General features: G+C 38.7%; 1 protein-coding gene across 16 annotated transcripts in view; it reads right to left on the minus strand.

The window, feature by feature from the left end:
• The window catches only part of LOC139139192 (KICSTOR complex protein SZT2-like), an 88,515-nt gene that overhangs the window by 30,447 nt on the left and 30,490 nt on the right, over nt 1–27,578 (minus strand). For 12 of the 16 annotated variants that reach the window (XM_070708012.1, XM_070708011.1, XM_070708009.1 and 9 more), the window contains 27 exons: nt 27,190–27,207; nt 25,545–25,693; nt 24,686–24,851; nt 23,964–24,219; nt 22,467–23,791; nt 22,156–22,256; nt 21,352–21,595; nt 19,866–19,980; nt 19,021–19,353; nt 18,051–18,294; nt 17,512–17,599; nt 16,822–17,007; nt 14,819–16,388; nt 13,474–13,618; nt 12,529–12,622; nt 11,601–11,724; nt 10,790–10,945; nt 10,010–10,112; nt 9,263–9,351; nt 8,379–8,455; nt 7,869–8,007; nt 7,287–7,411; nt 5,112–5,370; nt 3,966–4,142; nt 3,336–3,566; nt 2,725–2,852; nt 1,706–1,774 (listed from right to left, as the gene is read on the minus strand). In XM_070708012.1, coding sequence (XP_070564113.1) covers nt 1,706–1,774; nt 2,725–2,852; nt 3,336–3,566; nt 3,966–4,142; nt 5,112–5,370; nt 7,287–7,411; nt 7,869–8,007; nt 8,379–8,455; nt 9,263–9,351; nt 10,010–10,112; nt 10,790–10,945; nt 11,601–11,724; nt 12,529–12,622; nt 13,474–13,618; nt 14,819–16,388; nt 16,822–17,007; nt 17,512–17,599; nt 18,051–18,294; nt 19,021–19,353; nt 19,866–19,980; nt 21,352–21,595; nt 22,156–22,256; nt 22,467–23,791; nt 23,964–24,219; nt 24,686–24,851; nt 25,545–25,693; nt 27,190–27,207 — 6,711 coding nt within the window. The remainder of the gene's footprint in view (nt 1–1,705; nt 1,775–2,724; nt 2,853–3,335; nt 3,567–3,965; nt 4,143–5,111; nt 5,371–7,286; nt 7,412–7,868; nt 8,008–8,378; nt 8,456–9,262; nt 9,352–10,009; nt 10,113–10,789; nt 10,946–11,600; nt 11,725–12,528; nt 12,623–13,473; nt 13,619–14,818; nt 16,389–16,821; nt 17,008–17,511; nt 17,600–18,050; nt 18,295–19,020; nt 19,354–19,865; nt 19,981–21,351; nt 21,596–22,155; nt 22,257–22,466; nt 23,792–23,963; nt 24,220–24,685; nt 24,852–25,544; nt 25,694–27,189; nt 27,208–27,578) is intronic. The other 4 variants (XM_070708001.1, XM_070708005.1, XM_070708015.1 and 1 more) reach the window with 2 other exon arrangements.

The raw sequence follows: 27,578 nt of genomic DNA on the forward strand, positions 1-27,578 counted from the left end.
AGGAACTGACCACAAATATTGGAATCTACGTCAATGTTCATCATGGACTCTTTTGTTCAGCAAATTTGAATAGGGCTTAATGGGGTGAGTATGTAAGTTAAGAGGGGTTTGTTGGGATAATTCTTCAGTTTGTCATTTTGAAAAGAGCACTTTGCCTACTGTATTGATCTTAACACAGAACAAAATATCAGCTATGTTGAGAGCAGAATGCCTGGATAGACTGGAATTAGAAATCAGACAATATCATGAGAATAACAGTGACAAACTATGATGCGATTTCAGTCAAATTTATTGATGTCCATGACTTTTAAGAAAAATTCTAAGATTTCACCACTGCTTGGAGATTACGTATTTATTGTATTTATTAATTCTTTTTTAAAATTTATCCAACTAGTATTGCAATATGAGATGAGAGGACAGGTCAGAGCAGATCAAAGTTCCGGAAACCTGAAGAATGAAAAAGGCTTTACAGTAGAAAATGAAATCCTTAACTGTTGAAGAAGATTTCAGTTGAAGTATTACTGTAGTATAAAGCCTTCTACCTTGATACAGCCAAGACCTGAGAACACCCAAAATTTTCAAACATACATCAGGTTATGATAGAGTTGTGTTTATTCAGTGACTGTCGGTACTTTCACTTCACATTCAATGTTTGAAATTCACATTCTTAAAAAATTTTATCTGCAGTTAAAAGCAATCTCTGATATCCTATGCATATTGTGTTGCTTTTGCGGTGAATCAGCTTGTTCATGAGAAAATTTGTACAAGGTTACAGGTACTGACAGTCACCAGTGAAAGTTAACCTGGGAAAGTTAAGGCTGATCAGGATTGGGAAGAGTCAGTTCAAAGCAAGAAGAGATCTGGCAGGTAGATGTAAAACTGGAGGGAACAAAGTCACTGTTTTGGTATTGTTTGTCAATTTTGTACTTTTCCAGAAGTCAGATTTGTCAGAATCTTGAATCATGCTGAAAACGTAGTTTAATGAAACTACTCAAGGCAGTATGCACCTCTGGGACAGTGTTTCAGACACTCTACATGTAATACCTGACACCTTGCTTACACAAAAAGCAAATAAAGTGGTAATATACTATCTGGCTTTAACAATTTGAGTGCTGCAATTTTTCCCACCAAAATTTTAGCGCAACATTTTTATGATTTTTATGAATTTTTCTGTAATTGTTTTATTATTTTGGACCAAACAGACATTACATTTCATTGGCTACACGTTTTCATCAAAATTTTGGCAAAAATTTGAAAAAATTTGACTGGGGTACATTTCATAAAGGCAACAAAAGTTGACTTTGGCGCTCAAAGGGTTAATTAGAAATATACAAATGAGTGAGGGGTTGCTCTCACAGTACTGCAAACCTCAAACTACACTGCAGCGAGGTTCAATTGAAATGACGTTATTGATGATTAACATTATTTGAGTGCATTGTTGATTTTGAGAAGGGATTCTGAGTAAACACGTCACATGAGATACCAAAAACAGCGACTTTGTTGTTCCTATTCAAGATTGTTCTGTCCCCCTTTGTAATTCTAGTAGGATGTACTCCGCCATTGAGAAGTTACATATTACATAGAAAGGAAAGACAGAGAGATAGAGGACAAAAGCCAGAATTCCATTAGTAGGGTTATGATTATTGGAGGTAAGCATTAGGTGAGTTGTGACAAAAGTGCATGGCTTGACTCTCAACAACTGTACCTGTTGTCGGAAAAAGTACGGCTTCTCCTGAATCGAAGCAAACACATCAGCCAATGAGGAACCATGACGCTGTGAACACAATGATGACATGTGAGCTGGGAATATTACAAATATTTGTTTGATAATGTAAAATGATAAATTATCTATGAAATCTGAGTACAGAGATACACGTATTCAGTAACCTGTGTACCTAGTGCCAAATACAAGCTGATGAGAAAGGCATTTTTAGAGTCACACATTAATGCCAAGCTGAGATGCTAAGTGGAACAAATAACCGGCTTTTGTCAACGTAACCGTTTAAACCATCAGAATAGTTCATATTGTACTACAACTTAGTACAAGGCTTACACAAGACTCTTCAAGTTAATATCCTACAATCTATCACCCCAAAATGCTTGAAAAGTTCAGCTTGTATTTGGCTTATCATGCATGAATCTGCTTGTCTTATAATGAAAAGAAATGAACCATGCATGTTAGAAAGTTTCCATGGAAACTGCACATACCATTACTGCCTAAACAAGGCTGTTACACTCCAGTGAGATTTCAAAGCAGGGTATTCATTTCAATGCTCATACTTCTTTACCATGACAACTAGGCTTCATTTTGTTGACAGGGGATAAGGATTTATTGACTTCTTATTTTTAAAATGCGGTATTATTCATAACGATGCAATTTTGATCAAAAGCTGCATACATTAGTATTAACTAGGTGCATGCAGAGGTACGTGCACCTTCACATCTGAGAAGACGCTGGTGTAAATCTAGAAGGAGACACATCTCTGGAACAAGACACCTCACGCAATATTAGAATGATGCGTTGCATGAAGAAAGCATCAAGGCCTGCTTTGATTACCATATTGAGAAATGGACTAGCAATGACGATGCACACGTCAAGTTCAAAAGAAACAACCTTAAACTGCTTAAATTATCTTGCAAAGAGTACAGATTATGGTTTTCAGAAGCACTATGAATGATGCAAATGTAAATGGCACATTCACTTGAAAAAATGCAGTTGTTTACCTTTGCTGTGATGCTGACGGGAGACGTAGTACCATTTCCGTTTGCAGACTTTGCGTCTTGACTTGCCCCATCTGACAGCTGTTTGGTCAATGAGGGTGACTGGGCAGCTGACTTGCTCTCTTCAGTATCTGCAGAATGACAGAGTATGATGGGTTTATTCTTTGGGAAATTCATGCAAGGTGGCAGAGTCTAAGATATACAGTAAATGATTCCAGCCTGACGTAACATGATCAAGAATAATCTGCCTGGCTGACACTGAGCAAGCCATCATTCAGGGTTGTGATGTTTATGATTTTAGACACTAGATGAACATGAAAATTAAACATCAATAATTGCTTTTTCATCATTTAATATTCCTCATGTGACAAATGATGATAAATAAAAGGCTCTGGGCATGAAGTGTGATTTTAAGATTTTTCAACAAGCCCCTTTATAGGTACCATTACTTTAAAATACTGAAAATGTACTTGAATACAGTACTGCAATATTGTGTCTGTCGATATCCAATTTTACAACTATTATGGCACTATGATCACTGTATTTAATAGCGAGGCTTCCAAAATGTATACAGACAGATACTATGAAAACCAAACTAGTACAGAAGTACTCACTTTTGGGTGGTGTAACATTTGGAGGTGTTTGTGACGGTGATGTAGCCACTGATGTAGCCACTGAACTGCTCTCCGGGTAAGGCCAGAATCCAAATGGCGCACTCAGTACCCTGTACTCCATGATGACATCGCAAAGCGAGTGTCGGACGGCCAGCATCAGCTTGTCTGTCAGTTGTTGGATATCAACATTGCCTCTCTCCCACATACACAGCTGTATCAGTGATGTTGGACCTTTGACAAAGGCACAAGACAGGGCATAAAAAAGTAGTCTTCCCCGATATCCAATCATGGATGATATAGTAAAGAGCAAACTGCTAGGTCACAGTGATAGCTGTCTACTTAGCAAACAGAGTGCATCAGATTCATAGAGATGTACTGTACCTCTTTATTACGGATGATTTTTGCAGTTGATCAATTTAGTACAATTAGCTGCTAATTTTTTGGCTTGAAAAATTGTCCAAAATGGCTTATTTCACTTTTTTAATAGGCAGCATTGAATTCCCTGATGTCGTGAACAAGTTTACACACATGACTACAACACTACATAAATAAAAACACATCTTCAATGGGCTCGAAAGAATTAATTTCTACAGTACAGAAAAATCTTCCTCTAAAATATTACTGCCTTACCTGGGTATTTGGCATCTTGATCAACCTTCAGTGTATACTTTGAGACCGTAGTGAATCCATCGAAATCCAGAGTGGCCAGTGTGTTGGACTGGAGATCTACCGTGGGTCTTGGACAGCTGAGGATGCTGACTGGATGACCCTTTCCATCCACCATTGACACAGATATTGCTGCTATACCTGTGGACAACAAATGCACATTATTTGTGGCAGTCTTGACATTATAATAAAATTAATTGTATGTATTCAGAAGTGGAATGCTCCTCAGGGACAGATATTCAGAATCTCAAATTTTGATGATACTTTTGCTGGTAAATGAAGTTTTCACTTGCTTGCTCCTTTGTCAAAATCAGAAATAAATTTTTTATAAAGTTTACACAGAAATAGCTGCCATTTTCTATTTCAAATATGGTTAAAATTTGACCATTTCTATCTATTGGACCAAAACATCAGGGTGACTCTTGATATTCAATCTTTATTTTGAATGAGTAGGTTTAAAGTTTCAATGAACGAAGTTTCAGCAAAAGTGTAAGTCAGTTTTGCAGTTTTGAAGTGTGTATTACCTTAAAGCTTTAGTACATGTAAGTTACGTAGTTGGTTTAACTGAAAGACATGCAGAATTTAAGCTAACAATTTAAGAATAAATGTACATGTTGCGTTGGTATACATTAGCTACTCTAATCAGTACCTTACACAGGTAACATGTACATGTGACATTTTCAACGTCATTATCAGGCGTTTGGAAAACAGCCATTTAGGCATTTTGAAACTGTCAAGAAACTCACATATCAAAACCAAAGCATGCACATCCACTTGTCTTGTCATCCTCACAACCATATTAACCTGTCAATATGCTCAACCTATTACTGAATATCAGATCATCTGCAAGTCAGTATACTCTGACTTACATGTACCCTTGCATCACAATCTATCTGTTTGCCTGTGTCTTTATGCACATACCTGTGGTAGGGATTGGGGTAGGGTGGGGGGTGGTGTGAGTTGAGGTATATCAGGGTTAGATTGCAGACTTTGCTGCTTGTCTATCTCTGTCTTCATTCTCTCTCCCTCCTCCAAGTCCTATTTTACTCACTGAATGGAGAAAGAGAGTCTATCTTGAAGACAGTTTGGACCCACCCAACACAAACTTACCTTTCCCACCAGACGACTGGGGCGTAATGTACAAAAACACGTCCTTCTCTGGAATTTCAAAGTTGGTGTAATTTTTATCTGTGACCGAATAGTCCTGGAAGTGATTTTCCGCTTTGTTGTCCACATACTTGGGGTGGTGGAGGAACTGCAGGAGGTTCTGACGTAAGTAGAATCCGATGGCAAAGAGCTGTGCTGACCAATATTGTGGTACTGTGAAGTGAACCTTGGTACTCGGAGGATCATCAAGTGGTTGGATAAACTGAAATTGAACAAACGTAAATTTCTTTCCACCAAGTTTGCAATAAAAAGTTCAGGGTACTGACATCCCTGTCACTGTACTTCCTACAGACTGATTCCTCACAACAACTGAAGATTAGTCTCCTCATAAATGAGAAATCTTGAACTGCGTCTAAATCTTCATGTCAGGAAACAAGACTCTTCTGAGTTACATCAAAATTTTCATATTTTTTCCAAAAGAAGTCACAGTCAAAGACACCGTAAAATTGAACTGAAATGAATGTAAAAGCTTACTTTTCTCTAAAACTACTGATTACAATTTCCTTTGCGGTAAACATATGGGCCAACCATCGTCCATTATCACTCTAGACTATGGATGTGTAGTTTTTGACACATCCAAATTATACCTATAGGTAAGCGGACGAGTAGGAGGCGGTTTACGGAATTTAACGGTACAGTTTGCCAGTAAAACTCCGAGGCCCGCAGGGCCGAGGAGTTTTATGGCAAACTGTACCGTTAAATTCCGGAAACCGCCGACTACGAGTTCCCTGACCGTGTTACACCACGAATTTGCCGAGTTTTAGAGCCTTAATTGCAAGCCGAAAGTTTTTATTTGTAATTGTAGTGCAGTGCAAGTTGAAACTTTGGCAGGAAAACATTGACGCGTTTTGACACCTTGTTGAACGAAAGTATAAAAAATAACCCATGATTGGATAAAACAAAGTTGACATGTGTTGCTATTGTAGAGCGATGACTTGGTTGCGCACCTGGTTTGATTTGAATTGTATGAATTATGTTTGATTGATTGGTTGGTTGAATGAAGTGAAAAGGTGTTTGCAGATCGACGTTAGAGTCACGCTTTGCTCATTTGGGTCGAAAACTTTGAGCAGCATACACGCAATTGCCGAGTCGCTCTACGTATATCGATATGGCGGATGAAGTAGAAATGAAAGCTGTATCCGGTGCACTTCAACTACCAAAGCCAAAGATGGAAAAGAAAAGTCCCCCTGTCAAGCTAGTGCTAACAGCCACAATCGGAAGACCAAGCTACACAGCCACGTCAGAGAAAGGCGCAACAGAAACTGCAAGTACAAAAAAAATACGTGTAGATCCACAATGACTGTGGTACTGTGTGTGTTTGCCTGTAGCTAGATTTAACTTTGCCAAAGGCGACTGAAACCTCTACATTCAGTGTTGATAACTGACTTTGAAGTCTTAAATTTCAGCTTCGAACGATCGTGATAACAATAACCTTAACACAGAAGTGATATTTGCAATCAATACCCTTATTTCACGGTGACCTGTAATTGATTTTAAGATGTACAGTCGTGCAAAATTAATTCAGTCCGGTGATTCTTTTAAAGTGTCTTTACTCTGTACTTAATGGTGAAATAAATTTCTTCTGGTTAATGTCTCGCATTTGGTTTTTTTAACTCGTCGCCACATGACTTTCTTTTGTTTAAAAAGTGTCCATTTTACAAGTTCTTTTGTTTAAAAGTGTCCGATTTACTAGTAAACCGGACAGTTTTTAACAAAAGAACTGTCCGATTTACTAGTAAATCGGACACTTTTAAACAAAAGAACTTGTAAATCGGACACTTTTTAAACAAAAGAAAGCCAGGTTGTATATAATAAAATATTCGGTTATGGAAATTAGAGAGCATGGTTAGAACAATGGGCACGAGGCGGAGAGTGGTATAACTAATATTAAAAATTCTCAGAACTTGGTATTATCTTTGGAGATGTAATATGCGGAAAATGAAAGTTCAAGAAAATTCACCTTGGAAAAAACATAATCACTCTTAGACTGGGGATTACATTTTGCTGCCAACTGATAAACATCAGCAGACTTTGATTTCTCTGATAAACACAATATGAACATCTTGATTTGCATGCGATATCAGGACAGCCCTGACTGACACGCAACGTCTTTCTCACCTTCACGTCAGTTGCTGTCAGTTTCCAGAGGGGATTTCTTGCCAACTGTAAGGTGATGACATCCAGTGTGGCTTCATCCAAGCGGTTTTTCAAAACCTGAATTAGTTCCTCAGAGATCTCAACACCTGAAAGGTAAAACAAATGCAGGGTTTTAGTTGTCGATTGGTAAAACAGGAGGCAAGTTTAAACATTTATCATATCCCACTTTTATTTTAGATACCTTGTCTCATATTTGGTGAAATTCCATCACCCTAAAAGATGAAACAGGGGTTTAATGGTAAAATTATTTTGAATTCAAAGACATTTTCAAACTAATGCATACATGTATACTCAAAATCACTGAAAATTATTTGCATTAGTAATGTGGAAATCTTTATGTACAGTTTTATGATAGTTAGTATTTTCTGACATATAGTTGATTTACGTGAAGTGGTACACATTTTTCTTGGACTTTCCAGGAAAGGTTTGACATTCAAGGACTTTCCAAGAGTGTACAAACCTTCCATGGAGTACTTCAAAACATGATACAGTCATGAAAATTGGAATCTGTGGTTTGCATTCCAATCAAATGCTTGGACTTACTAGCTTCAGTGATACCATGGACATCTATCTTCACACTTTCACCAACTGTCTGTCTGGAGAATGTTGTTGACCTTGACATTAGGGACAAGGTATCCACACCAGAATCCCTATCTGAGGGCCTTCTACTGATTGAGCCAATCTGGAAATCGATGCAATTTTTGAGGTTTTATTTCAGAGATGTTGTAGATTCTTACAGAACTACTATGGAAGAAATATTCTTGTGTGACCAGTTCTAGTTTTACGCCTACTTCTATTTTGCTTTCAAAGCCTTCAAAAAGAGTAACTTTAGTAACATTAGTTGACTCGGCCATCTGCCGGACAAAAGGTGTCATTCTCATCTCAAACATGAATTTTACGATGTTTGACAGAACCCAAGATTCTTCAAGGTATGTATCATTATTTTGAATGTACAACAAGGTAAGTTACCATTGACGAACATCAACCCCCTCCCAACCTGGCCTCATGAAGATAATAACTAGAAACATCAAGACAAAAACAGCAAGGACTTACCGACTGTTGGTCGTCCTCGGACTCTAGTTGCCCCTGTTTCCCGATCGGCAGTGACATCAAAGAAGATGCGGCAGACACTGTGATGACAGATGAAAAGATCTGAAATTGTTAGCTTATACAAATCCCTAAGAAATCAAAACCATACAGTGTTTCAATGATGTGTCAGGATGATTCCACAGAGAATGGCAGTTGTGAAATATACTCAGAAACTGACAATTTATTCCCAAGCATGCAATCTTTAATGCATGTTACTGAATGAAAAGTGGAATTACATGCAAAGTACCTTTACCATATCAGCTCATGGAAATGTTACTTACACTTGCCAAGTAATGTTTTGAAAGGTTTTTCTTTCATTTAACTTTAATTGTCAACTTCATTCAACTTCCCCGAATTTCTTAATTCTTGATGTGACAGACTTGCCAAGAACAATGTGATCTTTATCACGTCATGGAACTGCTTGAACAAGAGCGCTGTACTGCCATGGACGAGCAACAGAGTCAATGGTGTTTTTTTAAGCTTCCATTGCAAGTACACTGAGTTGAAGTGTGCTGTTGCCAGGGCTTTTACATGATAAGCTGGCATGTGCTGTGATGCTGCGGTTCTTGGGTGTCTTCTGGGGACCTACGATGTAACACTCATGATGCATTCTGGGAAGTGGACTTGGAATAACACGGATGGTATTTGGTCTCTGACCAGGGAGAGTTTAATATGTGAAAGCATGGCTTAGTGCCCTTGTGAGTAAGACGGATGGTATTTGGTCTCTGACCAGGGAGAGTTATGTGAAAGCATGTCTTAGTGCCCTTGTGAGGGATTTCACGACTTATGTGAGTAGAATGCATGCACAAATAAGGTGAAACCACTACCACACAATGAGATTACCTCACCTAAAGTGGAACTTGGATCATTTATTCTCGGTGACGGGGGTACAGAGGATCCACCCATGTTCTCTGTGGCACACATTGACTCATACAACCTGAAAGCCAAACAATGCAAAATTTTTAAAACTGGTTGCCTTATGATGATGATAGTAGGGACACATTTGATCAAAATCTATCAAAATTATCAGCTTTCCTTTCATGGAATATTTTCAGGGTTGGTTGTTTCTACATGAAAACACAACAACAAGAGGCCAACGTTATACTGCTGATTAGCTTATACTTTTATACCGTGTTGATTGTTGTTACTAATTGCTGTACACAGTTAATATTTTTTATATTGAGTTGGATTTGTTAAAAGTCTCCTTTGTGGATATGAGAAATTCAAGATTAATGCTATTACTGACAGCTTAAGTCAACATTCAGCATTGTTGATGAACATGGACTAGATGACTTAACAACTCAAGTGGAACTTGTTAAAGATAATTTGATCTTTAAGTTCATCAAAAATTGAGCATACTGTCAATTTAAGGAAGATTGCACCTCAGGGACTGATATTTGGACTCTCACACATTTAGAATAGTGTTTTGGTGTAACGAAAGTTTCAGAAGAAGTTTACGTTTTTCAATTTCGAGGTACATACTACCACAATTTTGTCTGTCATAGCAAACTGCAAACTGTAAGACAGACAGAGAAAGTATACAGCTTGTTGTTCCACTACAGCATAAGTTACAAAAATCCTTATCAGTGACATACCTGAGATAGAACACATTGCCAGTTGATCTCTCTTTGTATACAAACATGTTCTTCCGATTACTCACAGCAAATTTATTCAACACTGCCTTGACGGATTGGATGCCTAGAAAAGACAACTCATGAATGAATTCATTTGTAATAAGAACTTGTATGGAAACACTATCTACATATTTTAGCTAATGTGGAGGACTATTGTACAGAGAAAGTTAAATTTTTATCAACACTGCAATATGCAAACAGTTGTGTACAAATCTCCTCTAACACATAATTAAATGATTTAGTATGTCTGCTCAGCTGAGAAAATTGTTACAGTTCCTGAAATGCAAGACTAGTATAGGCCACTGTCTCTGAGAATGAATTCTGCCTCTGTTTGCAGGAGTACATACATGCCTACAAAGACAGATCAAAATCATGTTCATGGAATAGGACACTTTCATAACAGAGAAATGTCCTTGATACTTTTATGGTGTTTTGAGTGGTGTATGATATTCACTATTTGCATTTTGAACCATGGGACTGTTTCTCAGTAGTAAGCGACAACAGCTCTGTTTGTGGGTGTTCTGGCTACTCTAACTTTGTCAATCATACTGTGGGCTCATTCAAACAAAAATATTGAGGATGCAAGGATTTTTAGTGGTCATAAATATTACCAATTGTCATAAATTGTGTGGAGGTGCAAGTTAGCATTTTTTTGAAAAATCATGGAAACTGCAAAAGAACATAATGTTGAAATACACTCAATGCAATGAATTACACACTGCTAATGATGAGCATTCTTACCCCTGGAAGTACCCATTCTGCCCGGTCCAGTTTTTAGCCTGGGATGGACAGCTATATGTGTCGTCCAGACACACTCACAGGCAAAGTGTCCTGGCTTGAATTCCATGGTTGCAGCCAGATAGTCTTGTTTCTGTTGGTAAATATCCATAGTGAACTCTGCAAAGAAAGACATGCAGCTCATTAAAACCTGGTCTGATGTGAAGTATTGTACACTTTTATTTTGCATGACATGTCCATGTTTGGACAATACTTTGCAACCAAATATTTTACACCAATGTTCACTTTTGCTGTCCAATTTAATTATCAACATTTTCACCGCTATGTTTACAGATATATTGACATGTAAGTATTTGAACTGATAGCACCTTTTCCTGTTACCCATAGCTGAGTTTACTTGTCAGAAGAAGAAAATAGCTACAGACCCATGAAAAATACATATAGACTACTGAGGGCGCTGTTCTGTATCTTTCAGAGGAGCTCCAATGCATGTTACAGGATATTAACCAGGAAAACTGAAAATTTTTGATACTATAGTGTTCCCTAAAAATATCTTAGGATCTGTGAGGAACTCATACCAATAGCACTCACACCAATCTGAGTATAAACTAACCAACATACATTTTTAAATCAAACACATCTAGCTCAGACACATACAATGACAGAAACTCTAACAACAGCATTGGCACCCTGTGGTGCTTGCTGAAACACCGTGGTGCCAAAATTTGCAGAATATACGGCAAGATAAGATGACAGAGGATTTTCAAAGGCAATATCATCTCCAGCTTTTCCAAAACATCCTCACGATTCTCACCATCAAGATCTGACTTAACCCTTGGAAGGCCTGGCTCATCTTGTTTCCACGCATCTTCGTCGCTCTCAGCAACCAGCAAGACATTACACATCCTGGTGTCATGGAGATCATTGAGTAACATCATCTGTCACAGAAACAATAAAAGAAATGTCATTCAGATGTAGATTATTCTGTGTAAGGGCTATCCACTCTAGTGCCCAAGTTAATCCTTGAACCTGTATGATTATGGTTATCAATGGTGTTTGTGGACCTGTTCATAGGGCCTTGGGGTGAACAGATTCATGTATACCATTGGTCCAACAATTGTCAACGAGAAGGAAATTGAAAAGTCAGATGGGCAAAAACGAGAGGAGCAACAGTGAGAACTATGACTCAGCCTTGTCGGTAGGTTTGTTTTATAGCCGGAAAGAAAACAATTTCTTTGCTCTTTCCAAATTAAGTTAAAGAAGTCCTTTTGTTACAGAAAGACACCTGGGGTCTAAGTATGAAAGCAAACGGGACCGATAACTGAGGATACAGCACAAGTAAAGACCATCTTACAACACGGACTAAAAGGGATATTTTCATGACCTAACATGACCTTACATCCTGGCATTTTGTTTCGTATGAATCCATCACTCAGCAGAATTTGATTCAGCAGTCCATATAAAGATGAAGTATTGCATGGAGCATGAAGCTTGTCCAGTCATAATATGATCTTGTATCAAAATGTCGGAAATGAGTGCCATGTACTGCCAAAAGTACCAGGATGTAGGGTCACGTAGATGTCGCATGAGTGGCCAATCGGAGTAGCTATTCCATGAAAATGTTTTCACTGGCTGTTTGGTGCCAGTGAACAGAACACTATGGATAAAATGTGATAACGTTTATGCCAATACTTCTCACAGTCAACCTATACAGACTACAATATAATTTTCTGATTGAATACCTGGTTGACAGTCCTGCATGTACTCCTGATAGCATCTCTTACTCTGTTGTACAAGCCTTCCTGTGTGTCCAAGTTGTCAACGTCACCGACGTCTCTGTTAAATTCAGAAGTAAGTTCACAAAGGAGGAAAAGAAATGAAAATTGGCACTGATATCAATTTTCAAAGAGCTAAATCATTTTCTGGGTTTTTTTTAGTATTGGTTATCAACTAAACTTTATGTGTGACTATGTTCAGCAGTTGGGAAAGATACTGCATTGTGGAGGTCATACTAAGTATGGAATATGTGATCCTTATATTTTGGCCACACTTCACATAGACATGTTCACAGTAGTTCAGGATGGGGTGGCTTTTGCTTTCAGACTTAATAATATGCAGAAATTTGCATCTTGATCTCAACTATATGTAGAAACCTTATATGTCAAAATATGTCATATGCAGCAAATTCTTCTCCTTATTTATAATTTACACAATTAATTTTTAAGATAAATTTCCAACAACTTATTGTAATTGCAAAGCATTTATTTCCACAAAGTGTGAAAATTCCAGACTACACAGGGGTTCATTCACATGACAGATCATGACAACATCACCGTCTGTAACCACCCTAGTCTCATATCAGACTTATTGATCATAAAGAACAGGCTTATAAAGCAAAGGTGATTGTTGTATGTCTCAATGCAGTCATTGAAATTAACACTTTGTTAATTGCCATCTTTAGCCTTCTATCACTGTACTTTGCTTTAATTCCTTCATTTCTACAGAACACTTTTAAACCAATGTTCAGGAGTAGAACAGTACGGATTTAGTGTTGCAATTGAATTCTACTGAATATATATAAATGAGGATTCATATCTCAAAGGTCAGAGTTCAGGTGCCAAATATGACTACTGTAGTTCACTCAATCTCCCAATGGCACATCAACATCTATCTGAAGACTTCTTTACCTGGTATGAAAATTAACATCCACTTTGTCCTCGTGTATCTTCATTATCAACCAGAAATCAGGCATCAGTGATTTGAATCTGTCAATGTCTGTCAGTGACATCATAGGACCATCCATATCACTGTCACTGGCACCTCCTTCATAACCTGTGTAGTGATAGATGTGTCATGTATATTATGCAAAATATACCGTTGGCGAGCTAACACAAACATTCTCTGCACACTTACTAATCAGTAAGCTTATAGATACATTGTCAAGATGTTGCCTGATCTGAGAAAATCATGCATCAAACCACTTATATTTTGAAGCAAAATATTACACTGCATAATCAAGCTTAAACATACAAAATGTAAAGCTGACAACTTCAATACCTGCCTGAGATTATAACTTGTCTGGTAGCTAAGTTGAGCATACATGCATTATTATATCATGAAACACACAAATGTAATTCATACTGAGATATACCTGTACAGATACCCCATTGCAATTATGCAGTGAGGGAGTCAAACACCCTCTCAAACCATGTGACAAGTGATACAAAGAAAAGAAGCCAGACGTCATATTCAAAATTCATTATTGGTCATTGGTGAAGGGTCACCTTAGTAGTAGCCTGTGCTTGACTCTGCTTCTATATGACAGAATGACTACTTTGACTTGTCTGACAGAATGCATAGGTTTGATTGCATTCTGACAAAATACCGTCAAGTACAGTGTGCTCATATGAATTGGTCCATCAAGAAATGTTTAAACCAGAAAAACAAGAATGACAATAGTAAATAAGGTCTGAAACTTTAGGTACTGGAGGTCAACTTTAGGAACAGGCTTAGCAGAGGAATGTTTCAACACAGTCCTTCATGGTTTCAGCAGGCCTGCCAATATGTATCAATTCATGAACAATGACAGGAAATGACTCAAGGTCAGTGGAGTAGCCTGTAACAGTCACTGCCATCACTCCTAAACATAATATGTACACTGCATACAAATAGGTTAGAGATTACAGAATCTCCAACTCAGATGTGTGGGCTGTTTCAGTTAATGCCACCTGTCCCGCACATTTGTAGGATTTCCCCTTTTTCTTACCTCATTTGCATAGTTTTGATACTGACACGTTCATTTGAACAACGTCACATCTCAACCCCCGGGTCTACCTGTACACCAAATACTGTGATGGTAGGTGCGGTGGTTTGGGAGCTTTTGCGTGTGACGGACATACATCCGCACATACATACATACATACAGACATACAGATGCCACCGACTCGCCATATAAGCTCGTTTTTGGTATTTATATAAATACCAAATATGAGCTAAAAATGTACCTGTCACATGCTAAATTCTACAACATACCTTCTTCTTCATCAGCAAGACTGACTCTGCTGGCATTGACACTGGTAAAGCCACTGGAAACAGTAGAGAAAACACTGGCTTGCCTGTGGTGCTTACTACCAGCTGAGAGAGGCGCCGTGATGTCAGACCCTGTGGCCTCTGTAGCAGGGGTGCCTGTATCAGACGACACGGTAGATGTCATAGACGGGGACATGGGACCAGCTCCCTCTGATGGCGGCGTTTCACGCACAATGACACTCTGTTGTACATGAGCTGGTATTGCTGATGCAGGTATTGGCACTGCCTCAGACACTGGAACTGTGATGCTGGGCTCATCTTTAGCATGCTGCTGATGCACTGTGCCTTTGTCTTCTACTTTGCTGTCAATGTGTCTGTCAGATTTCTCTGTTTCTTCATTGTTATCATTCAGTTCAAGACTTTCCTTGGCAGACCTCTCTACATCAGGTGAGCCAATCTGCATTTGTTCAGGATCTGTCGAATCCCTTCTTGCTTGTGAATCATTTGATTGTTCAACTGCACTTTCCCTTTTTGTCTCTATGTTGGCTGGCACTTCAACTCCCGTTGTTGGATCCGCCTCAGCCTCCTCTTCCTCAGATGACCTTTCACCTTCGGCAGTCATGTACTGGTTTGACTCTGCATCAGTTGACCTTTCACCTTCTGTGACAACATCTGTCTTTGTATTTTCATCTGCTGCTGCTTCCTTAGCGTCACAAGGCAAATCTTTTTGTTCATCTCCTACTGATTCTTCCACCTTCAGCTCTCTTTTTTCTTCTTCAGTTTCATCTTCATCTGGTTTGTGCTGGTCTCCCAGGGCAACGACTGCATCCTCTGCAATTTCAGCAGTAACCGTAGCGATTATCTTCTTGTCCTCGTCGCCATGCTCTTGAGCGTCTGTTCCGCTGGTCCTCTCTAACACGATGAAACTTCCATGGCGGCTGATAGCTGACTCTGTTATGCCACTAATCTGATGCTCTTCACTGCCTTCCATAACTTCATCTCCCTCCTTCTGAGTCTGATCCTGACTCTGAGTCTGCCCTGACTCTCCTCCGTGCTCCTCTGAGAGTACCTGTATGGAGCTTCCACTACTGTTGTCATCACCTTGTTTCCCATCCTGTTTTAGGCTTACTTCAACTTTTTCCTCATCTGGCCAATCTTCCTTATCCTCTGCATCCCTCCTCTCATCGTCTCCTTGACTCCCTGCGGACTGAGCAGACCCTCTCCTGAGATCCATTCCATCTGACCTCTCACCTACATTCCTCTCTCCTTGATCATTTCCACCCTCCAATTTTCCTCCCTCTCCGGTCTCTTTCTCTCCTGTCCTACACTCGTCATCACTGACGCTTCCTCTGTCTGAACCCACTTCAAATTTCTTGACCCTCGGTGATCTCTGATCATTTGAACTCTGGCTCTGGTCAAGACCAGAGCAATGACTCAGCAGATTCTCTCTGCTGTAGGCTGTGACTGCCTGCTCCAGGGCTTTGGCTGTGGCCAGACTTTTGTCCCTGACAAGATAGTAGAAAGCGTCTTCCTTCTTGAGGCTATACCCTGTTATTTTCATTTTTTCATACTCCTGCGAGATAAAATTAATAAATTGAGGTTGAAAATCACAGAATTTCCAGCAGGATGACTAGACCTACCCCAGAACCTGATTTCTTGAAAACACTGCTTGAACAGAACCCCTGTCCCATGCTGCAAGATGCGTTAAAGCATTATAAGAACAATGTCACAGTTCTTTAAGCTAGTCCAACCATATTACTATGAACAATGCTAGAACAGTTCTTTACATTGATAAATTGATTAAAAGACAATTTAGGGAATAAACTACTATCTATAGGTCACAGGTGGAAAAAAGATCAGAAAGTTTATGGTACAGTTCATTGGGTCAAGCTCCTATGGGCCCAGAGTCCTTTCGGGTATGCCATCTTGTCAATTTTCTTTCATGGTTTATCTTTCTGAGAGGCAAGTAGGCAGCTTTGTGTTAGCAGAAATATGAATTTTGTTACCTCTGTGAATTTTCCTAGACTCTGTTCTGCACCAAAGACAAACTGAAGAGGAGAAACTTCAGCTTTGCAGGTTCTTTTGTCTTTGGATCTCTCCACGTGGTTACACACCATCTCCAGGGTGGCAGCGTTGATGGGTGACATGAGACGCTTTGCTGATGCTATTTCATCTTCCAATAGCCATTTTATCTGGGTACAAAGAGAGTCATAATTGTCATTTTGATACTGGAATTTTTTACACCCAGAGTTAGAGTTTGAAGTCATATTGTAACTTGTGCTGCAAAGAAGCGTTTTCTCGCAGCACATCAGTCTTATAAAAGTACATTTCGTCTGAATGAGGTCACTTCTGATGAGTGTTTAGACAACTGGATAAAAAGTTTTCTGATATAAAATTTAGGAAAAGACTATACAAACTTTCAAATCAGTAATCACTATCTGTCCAAATCTGTGTGAAGTGATTCCAAGGAATTTTCAATCCTAACATATCATAATTGGCCTTGGCCTTTTAGAAGTTGCAAGTTGACAGAAAAATAAAATGTGAATTTTACTTATTCTATCACCGGAGTAGTCAATCTGGATATGAAATCAGAAATGCCTTGAAGTGAAACAATGTCTTGGATTTTCAACTCAAGGCAATTTACTAATAAAATTGTTGGCATTGATGTGAAGACATTACACATTGCCTCTTTGTACCTGTTCTTTAGCTTTTGCGACAACTTCCTTCTGCACTGATGACAGCGTGCTCATCGGGTCCACCTTCATTGAGTCACTTACAAAACCACTGTAATGTAGAGTGACAGGAATAAGAATTTGGCTGCGTCTGTAATTTGTTTGTTGTTGTATGGCAGTTGGGCATTTCTTGAATGTGTAAACATGAACCAAGTATGGCAATCAAAAAGATAGCAGACTTGCACAATTTTGTTCGTTGTTGTAATTCTTTGAAAATCATAGTCAAAGAAAAAAATATAAAATTTTTACACTGTTACTTAATATTGTCAACAAAGGAACTGTGAACCAATGCTGGGCTACTACACAATTATTAATGTACACAAGGTGATCGTCCAAGTACATGAATTGCACAGACTATAGAAACCAGCAAATGACAGAAGCACATGATGAACAGCATAAGAAGGCTAGAGTTATAGCAAGTTTTTGTCTTTTTTTTCCCCATACTTTATAAAATAAATTTATTCTAAATTATATATATGGTAGCAAGCTTGACACAAACTCACCCAGCCGAGTCTACCAATGAAGCTGCCTCACTCATTATGGACAGACGCATGAGATCACTTTCTGGTGGCGTACCCGGTTGAGATGACATACTACCTGTTGACGTGGTTCTCTCTCTCCTTGTTGGTCTAAGACATGTCTTGTCTAGGTCAGGCGGGAGGGTTAGGCAGATGATGTCAAGGGTGATCGATAGATCGGACAAGTCAATGTCACTGGCTTGGCTTTCTAGCGTGTTGATTGGATCACCTATGTATGAAAGAACAAAAAAAGACTAAAATCTCTCGATTGGTGCACACTCTCTAATGAGTATCAAAATGTAACAATAACTTTCTTCAAACTTAACTTAATAAATAATCCTTTCACCTTAACCCTTATCCTGAAAGGCCTATCACTTCCCCATTTGCTACATCAAGATAAAACATTGTGGAGACAAAACCTGATATGAATTTTTACCTTTTTAAGATATATGTCATAAAACATGTAGGTCAAGTGAGTGGAAATCACTTTACAATATCTTTTTTGTACTTTGGGGGCCTTAAAATGTTCAAGCTTTCTTTAAAAGCAACATAAGGACCATGTTGTGCTTCACTGGTTTCAACCAACTTGATCTGATGGGGGATATACGAACTTGGAAGAATAATTGTTGAATACAGCATCTCCCTCACATAAAAGGGCTGGACTTTGTAAGAACCAAAGTTGCCATTGGAAACAATTGGGTTCTATCAAAATTTGGTGGTGGAAGGGTTTATTAGTTGAATGCTGTGTTACTATAATATCATCATCCTCTGCTGCAGTGGGAAGCAGCCACCATAATTCGTCCCTTTATTTATACATCACATTTTAAGCACTGATGAGTAAATTGTCCCTGTATTCCTACCTGATAGTATTTCCGGACACATTCTACTGATTTGAAAAAAAATTTGAATTCCCTGTGTTTGAACAAACAAACAATATTTCAACATGACAACTTACTAAGGCAAGTGGGTAGTGATTTGACAGAGAAGCTGCCAACATTGCCACTCTCTTTGACCGTACACACTAAACTAACAAACAGGGGCAGCATATCCTCATCCTGGCTGCCGGCGAGAGACTCCATTGAGCTTCCCAGTTCACTTTCCAAATTACTCGAATCATAAGCATCCTGGAACTCGCTGTCACTTGTCATTTCAGACGTGACGTCGTCTCTACTCCTTGGTGTTGATTTGTCTACACTTGGAAGCTCTGCCACTGATCTGCCGATGGAATCCTCTCTCAGGAATTCAATCTGTGTGTCGCTGGGAATGCTTCGTACAGTATGGATAGTATCTGTAGCAAATATTAGTATCTTAGTAAAAACAAGGCATACAAGATGCATTATGCAAGTACATAGAATACATCAACATGAAGCAAAGAGCCATGAATAATATGGGCTTTGATGGCTAGTGTTCACTTCAAACTACCAGTAAGAGAAACAAATCTTTGGACAAAAAAATATTGAATAATAAGAGAGAACACAATATTAATGTGTGAAATGTTAATAAAAGGTTGATGACCTCAATCTGTGTTATGCATCTCTCAGTTTCTCTGGTTATAAACATAACTGTCAGTATTTGTTTAAAGTGAACCCTGTTTTTTTCTAGCTCTTTACACAGTTTCTTGTATGATTTGGTGAAACCTTGTTTCCTTTGGATCTGTTCCTAAAGTGCGTTCTCATTTAGCAGGAACAAAAGCAAATAAACCAACTGATCCAGCGTGGGGTCTATTATTAGTGAAAATAATTTCACTTCACAATTTCTTTGTGAGCATAAGTAAAGACTGCAGTGGAAGTCATTTTCTACCTGATTCTTTGTCAGAGGGGTGTCTACTTCTAACATTCAAATCTGATGTACTTGAGTCCAAGCCAGCATCATTGAAAACTGCGTCATCTCCTGCATCATTCTCGCCTTCTTCATCCTGTAATTTGGATGAAAAAATACAACTGAAAATGCTCCAGATTATAGCACATAACTGGTGAGCTGATAACAAACTGTGTAACTTTGCAACACAGCTGCTTGCCACTGATTGGCCAAAACTGGCGGATGTACGGTCATATACTATGTAAAGTACATTTTAATATGTTCTTACCAGTCAAATTACCAATGTAGCAGATGACCAGAGAAAACTAACATCAAGTCAGCAAGCTACTGACAAAAGTGGAAATATTTCAAAATCATTCCACATAAGATTGCAAATAGCACAGCATTTATTACAATTTTCTTTTGGCAAACTTCAGTCATGACTTTTGATTTATGGAGGACTTTGCTGCATAAAGTTACACTATTTGTCACGCTATTTGGTTAACCCTTTGCACCCTGACCCCCTGGTACTCTATGACATCATCGGACATTTCTGTCCGAGCCGGGTTCAAAGGGTTAAGCAAGCATGTACGCCCTCCTGGCCAATAATGAATAAAAGCAAACTTTGCATGACATAATGTACAAGGCAAAGCTAAGTACATTATGGAGTGCAAAGTTTATTTGAGTCCATTATTAGCCGGGAGGGGTACATTATTACTGTTATTTTACAGTTTTGGCAATGCCAGTGAATTTATAGATGTAGAATAAATCTGGGGCCAAAATACTGGATAAGTGGACACATTATCAGTAATAGTCTGGGGGATGACGTCACAAAAGTCACGGGTATTGACAAAGCTATAAAGTAATATTCAATAATTTATAAAGCAAGTTAATATTGATATTTAGATGTTACAACTGTCAGTAATATCATAATATGACTTGGAAAAAATAAAACAATACAAAACACTCAAAAGTCATAAATGAACCTGACGAAAACAGATGGGCTTTTGATTTCTTTTACAATTTTAAACAAACATGATTGACGGAAGTGCAAGGAACAGGATCATCCTTGGGAATCTATTGACAGTATGTAATTGCTATCATATACCACAGATTACAGAAGAATATGTCTTCAGCCAAAAATATGTAATTATCCAAACATCATCGTCATTTGAATTAGTCTGACTGAGGTCACCCCTAGAAACCTAAAATAACCAAACTTGAAGGCTATTGCATGAGAGATTTTGATGTTTTGACTATAAGTGAGGGAAATTGACCCCAAAATGTACATATGCAAATTTCACTATCATTTCAACAAATCTGAATAATGTTATGGCTAAGGATTGGCTTACCAAAGATCACATTTTCTAACTATCTATTTTGGAGAAGGATGTGCAACCCTTTGAGCAGACAACAAATGAAAAAGGGGACTCACTCTATCTGATTAACCACATGACAAAGACAACAGAATGAAAAAAATCATACATACAGACAGATCAGATGCTTTTGTCGGTGGGATGTAGTAATAGATGTCCTCACTTGATGGCACTGCTTTGAAATACTCTCCCCAGATTTCATTGAATTTCTTCTTGATAAAGGTATGCAGTCCCTCCTCAGCTTCACAGGAACCCCTAGCATTGTTGAGAGCCGACAGCGGTAACCTACAGACTGGCTTCTTGCTTGGCTGGGGCAGTACCGCAGGTTCCATATCTGATGTGCTGTCCCCTTCGCCACTGAAAGGTGAAGAAATGGGGCACTGAGAAAAAGAGTACCTTTATACATGTACTCACAATCTGAAACCACAGACGGTGGAGGCAAGCTGTCTACGATGAAACCACCTAGCCTAGTCGTGCTTTTACAGAGCTGAATGATAAGGTTGGATTTCTTTATCAGTGATCGAATACAAGAAGAATGTCAGAATTTGATCCTGGAAAATATTCTCAAATTCAGCAAAACTTGACTTCACAGGTATGGACAGCAACCTCAAAGTCTGAGTTGTCACTGATCGTAAGTATAGCCTTACATGTATTTATGAACACAAAACATATACTGTCATGTGCTGTAGCTCATTCTGTGCCTTACTGATTTTTTTACACAAATATGGCAACATAGGATAGTTTATCTCTGATAAAACACACAGTGCTACTGCACAATAGCAGCCATAATCGCATGATGCAATTACAATAAGTGTAACTGCTGCACTATAGTAGCAAAGAACCTGATTGTACATCTTAATAAAGCTATTAGGAAACTGTGCAGTAAAATTGACGAGTCAAGACTACAATTTCACTACCTTGTGGCGACACTCTTGTTGTCTTCAGAATCTTGTTCAGCTTTGCTGGTAAGTCTTGCAGTTCTCTGCAATGTCTCCATGGCATGTTCTTCCATATTGACCTACAACAACAATGATATTAACCTGAGACGAGGGCAATATTGACTTTGTCTACAAACTGTATTGACACACCATACTGATCTCATTGGTGTTATTACTACCAGTTTATCACCTGTCATCGGACGATGAAAGTCTGTGGACACCATAATGATACATGAACAGGTTCTCAAATTCGTTGACCTGAAAGTGGATGGATAAACATCAAATTTTACCTTTTCACTGAAGGCTGTCACATGACCACAAACTGACTCAAGGAAACTGGTGATGTCTATCTCAATGAGTGACTCTTCACAGACTTTGTCCACGGCAAGCTGGACATCATTGCAGGCTACATACTGATCCGTACAGAGACTCTTGTACAGACCAGACACAAAGCAGCGATGGAATGCATCGGACAGAGTGTTGCAGTGAACTGTCAGTTGTGTGTTTTGAGAACCCAGACCGCTAGACTGTCGTCTGTCATGAAATCTACTGGAGCCACCACTTAAACATCTTTCCCTCTGATTGCTTGTCTCTCCCTCTTTCTGTTTGTCCTCTCCATCACCATTGCTGCAGTCGTCCATGTCGCAATAGAACCGTAAGTCCTGGAAGACATCGTCAGGAACCCAATCCACTGAACTGTCTTTACTACTCAGCTGGTTAGTCAGTGAGTTATAGGAACAGTCGTAAACATATATTGGCAAGGTAAGAGAAATGCAGCTCTGGTAGTCGGTACCCTGACTGGTTCGTCTATTTGGGTCAATGCTCTTAGATCGTTTGAAACTTGGACGTAATACCTCTCCTGATCTATCGCTTCCAGAAGTCTTCCTCACATGCCGTGTTTCAAAGTCAGGAACCTCCAGCTTGTTTTCCCTTGGAGATGATGCCGGTGTGCCTTCGGACTTTGATTCAACTCTTTTGACTGGATCAGATTTTTCACTGCCTTCCTCAGTAGCTTTGTTGAGGTTTCCATCCCCTGGCTTGTCATCGGTTTTGGATTCTTTTCCCACATGTTTTGAATCTTTTTTCTTCATGAGTTTCTTCAGATCTCCGTAACTAGCCGGCATGAATGTGAACTGCATTCTTCCAGAACTGTCCACACTTTTCACATAACACACCCACCTTGGTACCTTGGAATCGCATCCTAGCGCTGCCTTCAGCTGCTCTGAGCGCTGAGACGCATCTTTTGCTGAGCTCGTTGTCTGCTGTGAGTCCGACCACTCTCCAGCTCGCTCCTGACTTGGCAATGAGAATAGCAACCCTTTTGTACTGTTCACTGATGTCTTGGAATCAATCTGCGGAGGTTTTTCCACATTCTCCACCTCATCATCCTCAGGAGGTTCAAAGACAGGTTTCCTGTTTTTCCGGTCTCTCTGCAGCACAAGCTGTGCAAACTGCCGGCAGTCCCTGTCAGACAGCGTGACTTCCCTGTTATGTAGATCATCCAGCAGATCACGGAGAAGAGTAAATAAGATTTCATTTGCATTATCGCTGTCAGTTGTTTCGTCTTTCTTCTCCTTGTCTCTGTTGTCTGGAACTTCTGACGTCTTAGGTTCATCTGATAAGAAAATAACAGTTAACAATCATTACCGGTAGAAAATGATGAAATCAACTACTCAACCATCACACAAATTTCACAAAATGTGAATCAAGGACTACAACAAATTTGACAGACATAGTATCAACAGTTAATTTAGATTATTGAGAAATACAGAATGCATATCACAAACCTTCTGAAAATGTTGAGAACAGCATCTCAACTTGCTGGCATTTAGGTAGAAGTTTGGTTACGTCAAAATCAAAAGGCAACTTGTGTATTGTTGGTTCTGTGCATGCAGACAACTCCAGGTCCAAGTCTTTTATACTTCCCGCTGATGACTGGGCATTACAGCTCACTGGTGAACCAACTATCATGTGAGTGCACATCAAACGCAGGTACTCATATGTCAACATTGTGGAAATTATTTCCTGATCAATTGGAAACACCTGAACAAGATAAACAAATTGTTCAGACTGTTGAGTTCTAGTTACATGTAATTTAACATTTCTTGACTGTGTAAGACTAAAAAATATTTCTGCAACGATACAGACTTGGTAATCAGACATTCTAGTAGGTTAAGCTTCCATTAGTTAACATCAAGGACGAAATTTTTGGTCAAAAAGAAAAGTTCAATCAGAGAAGAGTCCTGACAGCTTCGAGACAATAGCAATGTTCAAGTCTACAGAGAGGGTTATGGCCAAGTGTTTTTGCTAACTTTACTATGATGATATTGAGTTTCCAATTCAATGACAGGAAGAGATATCTCCTCCAACATTCAACTTAATGTTCAGCAATGAAGCAATTATCAATGAGATTTCTTACGAAAAATACATAAACGGAAATGTCACTTGTATCCTTGACCCCGCCAGACAGGATAATTGGAGTAATCTTTCTGATTAGCATAACACTTACAGCCTGGGCAACTTGCTTGTAGCCAAGCCCATCCATGTAGGATCTCTCCTCTGGTGAATCGAAGACTAAACCACTCTGAGGTTCAATCCAACACTCCGTCACAACCTCCAACTCTCCATCAGCCTCAGCAGTGTTGGGCTCCAGATCAACTTCATCAGAACTGAAACTACGAGAAAAAGGTACATGTATATACAGAATTACAGAATTATTCAAACTCAATATCATGTCAAGTCCTTTTATTGATTTGGGATCCATTATGGTCTAAATACCTGACTCACTTTCTGTGATATATAAGTACCATGAGGAACAAACAGTGAAGTCTTGACCAGGATTTGCTCATCCTTTGCCAGAGGTCAAAGATCAAAGGTCAAACTGGCATAAATGCTGATTTAAACCATGAGTGAGAACCAGAAAAAACACATCTCTGAACACAAAGAGACACTTCCAGTGCCGGAAAGTACAACTTAGACTGAGTTGACATTACAAAGTCACTTATCTACAAGCAAACCTCCAAAACTTTTAGAAGTAATCTGGATTTGTTAAACAACTAGATTCAGAGCGATCCCACACAGGTCTGAGATTACACATGTTGATGCTCACAAGGGATGCAACGACTTTTGTGAAGAAGTGATTTGAAAATGGTACACACTGCATCAGTTGCAATCTGAGATCTGTCCCTGGGTGCATTCATCCAAAGATAAGTTTTCATGGCAAGTGGGGGACAGTACATACATGTATTTTCAGAATCATAAACCTGTGATCTGGAAGGATGAGTACGGCCACTGTCAGCAAAACATTTGAATTAATCAACCAAAACATCCTTTTCAATGACTGACTGGCAATAGTACACAATACCTACCTTTCTCTTTTGGCTGTTGGGTGTGGAGGAAACATTATATACTGTACGACACAATTGTACTCTTCCTCATCATGGGGTACTTTCTCACTGGCTTCCACGTCTTCCTTGCCAGCATTGCCTTGAATCACTTGCAGATCAGTGGGTGTGGTCTGTGCAGGAAAGTATGACACCAGTCAATGACAGAGTCATGTTTTAAAATTCACAAGATAGTGATGTACATTTCAGTGTCATCACAGTTTGCACTTTTTCCATGCAGACCGAGAATGGAAACTTGATTGAACGTACAGTATTCGTAAAAATTCAAAAACTTTGTGGAAACAGGACCCAAACAACATCAAGCCAAGTATTATTAATGAATTATTTGTATGAAATATAAAAATACATCATGTTCTAACTTTCTTTTTTTTGTAATGCAGATTTCCTGCTATCATAACAGAACCTGGCAGCAAATTTGTGAAATAACCTTCATAGGAGAAAACTGCTTGTAAGTTGCCCTGATGAAGTGTTTAGCAATGAAGGTATTATTCTGAAGTGTTGGTTGTCTGTAAACATGGAATGACTGCGGATATATTCACGGAATGACTGTGGATATATTCACGGAATGACTGCGGATATCACTTGGAAAGGGACACTGTATTGTCCAGCAAAGGTTAACAAATACAAGATACGTATAGAGTTCTTTGTAAATGTCTTTGACCACTAACAGCGGGAGAGAAACCTGCACACTCCTATTTTCCTGTTATTGGTCTGACCACACTACAGTAAACAACAAGACCATACCAACCTACAGTGGTAGGCAGGGATTTTCTACAGTTAACTGAATAGGTGTGAACATGTAAAGCAATAAAGGAATGTTTTGCATGCAACTATTTCCACAAATTATTCAACAATTTTGGAAAAAAAGTGAGAACGTAACCAAATTGTGAAAGAAAAATAAACCAACTATGAAAACAAATGGGATTTCATGCATTCAGTTGATAAGTCATTGAAAGTAGGAAACCTTTCCAATTCTTTCAAAGATATGATCATTCTGTCATCTGTTTTGTTTCCTAAATTTATTGATTGTGACCATTTCAAAACCAGCTGTGCAAAATTATTTGTGATGAACATTTTAATGGAGTAAACTGAAACTTTTCATAGTTTTCACTTGGTTGATTATGCACTGATTGATGTATTCATCGTATTGCATTCTATGTTTCTGAATATCATTTGAGTGAGATCGAAATCAGTGTAGTGTGAGGATGAATAAGAAGTTTTGCCAGCCTGTCTTCAAGCTGTTGGTATTTCAAAGTGTGGCCAAACCATGTGAGCAAGACTTAGAGTTTCCTAAAAGCTTGCAAAATGGTGTCCAAGATTAAACATTGCGAATGGCAAACAGGAAAATGACAGAATTGGAGAAGCAGTTCCCACCTTCAAAATACAGGTCAACAATATCATAAAACATGGTGAAAAAATAAGGGGTAACATCGATGGGAAAATCATGAACATCGATGGGAAAATCATGAAGACTTGGGTACAACAAATAAATTTGCTTAAAATCATTTGATAAAACACATTATGAGAGGAACTTAAAACAAGTCTAAAACATGGAAAGGGAGACAAATAATCCAAAAATGTCCCTTTTGTTGGTGGCAAAATGTCTTACGTTAAATTTCCACAGATCCTGTGCATTTGTAAAAGAGGAAAAAAACAGGGAACATTAATTTATCTTTTTATCTACACTAAAGATCATCAGATATATCATTTTTTTCTGTTAGCCACAGGTAACTTCAACATCTTATGGCTTTTTCAAAATGCATGATTAAAATGTATTTGATCAATTTATCCATGCAAATCTTTCGTAAGAAATTCCCTCTGATAACAAGGATTTATGAACTGTATCAGCTTTGAACTAATGGATCTACTTGATTGACACAGGGAAAGTTGTATCAAAATGTAGTCTTAGTAGGAGTACACAAAGTCACTATCAAAATTCTGGCACAGTACACTCTCTGTGTGACATGGTCTACAAAAACACAAGTGCCTGTTTTGCAA

The sequence above is a fragment of the Ptychodera flava genome, chromosome 8 (genome assembly GCF_041260155.1).
Source record: "Ptychodera flava strain L36383 chromosome 8, AS_Pfla_20210202, whole genome shotgun sequence".
Lineage (NCBI taxonomy): Eukaryota > Metazoa > Hemichordata > Enteropneusta > Ptychoderidae > Ptychodera > Ptychodera flava.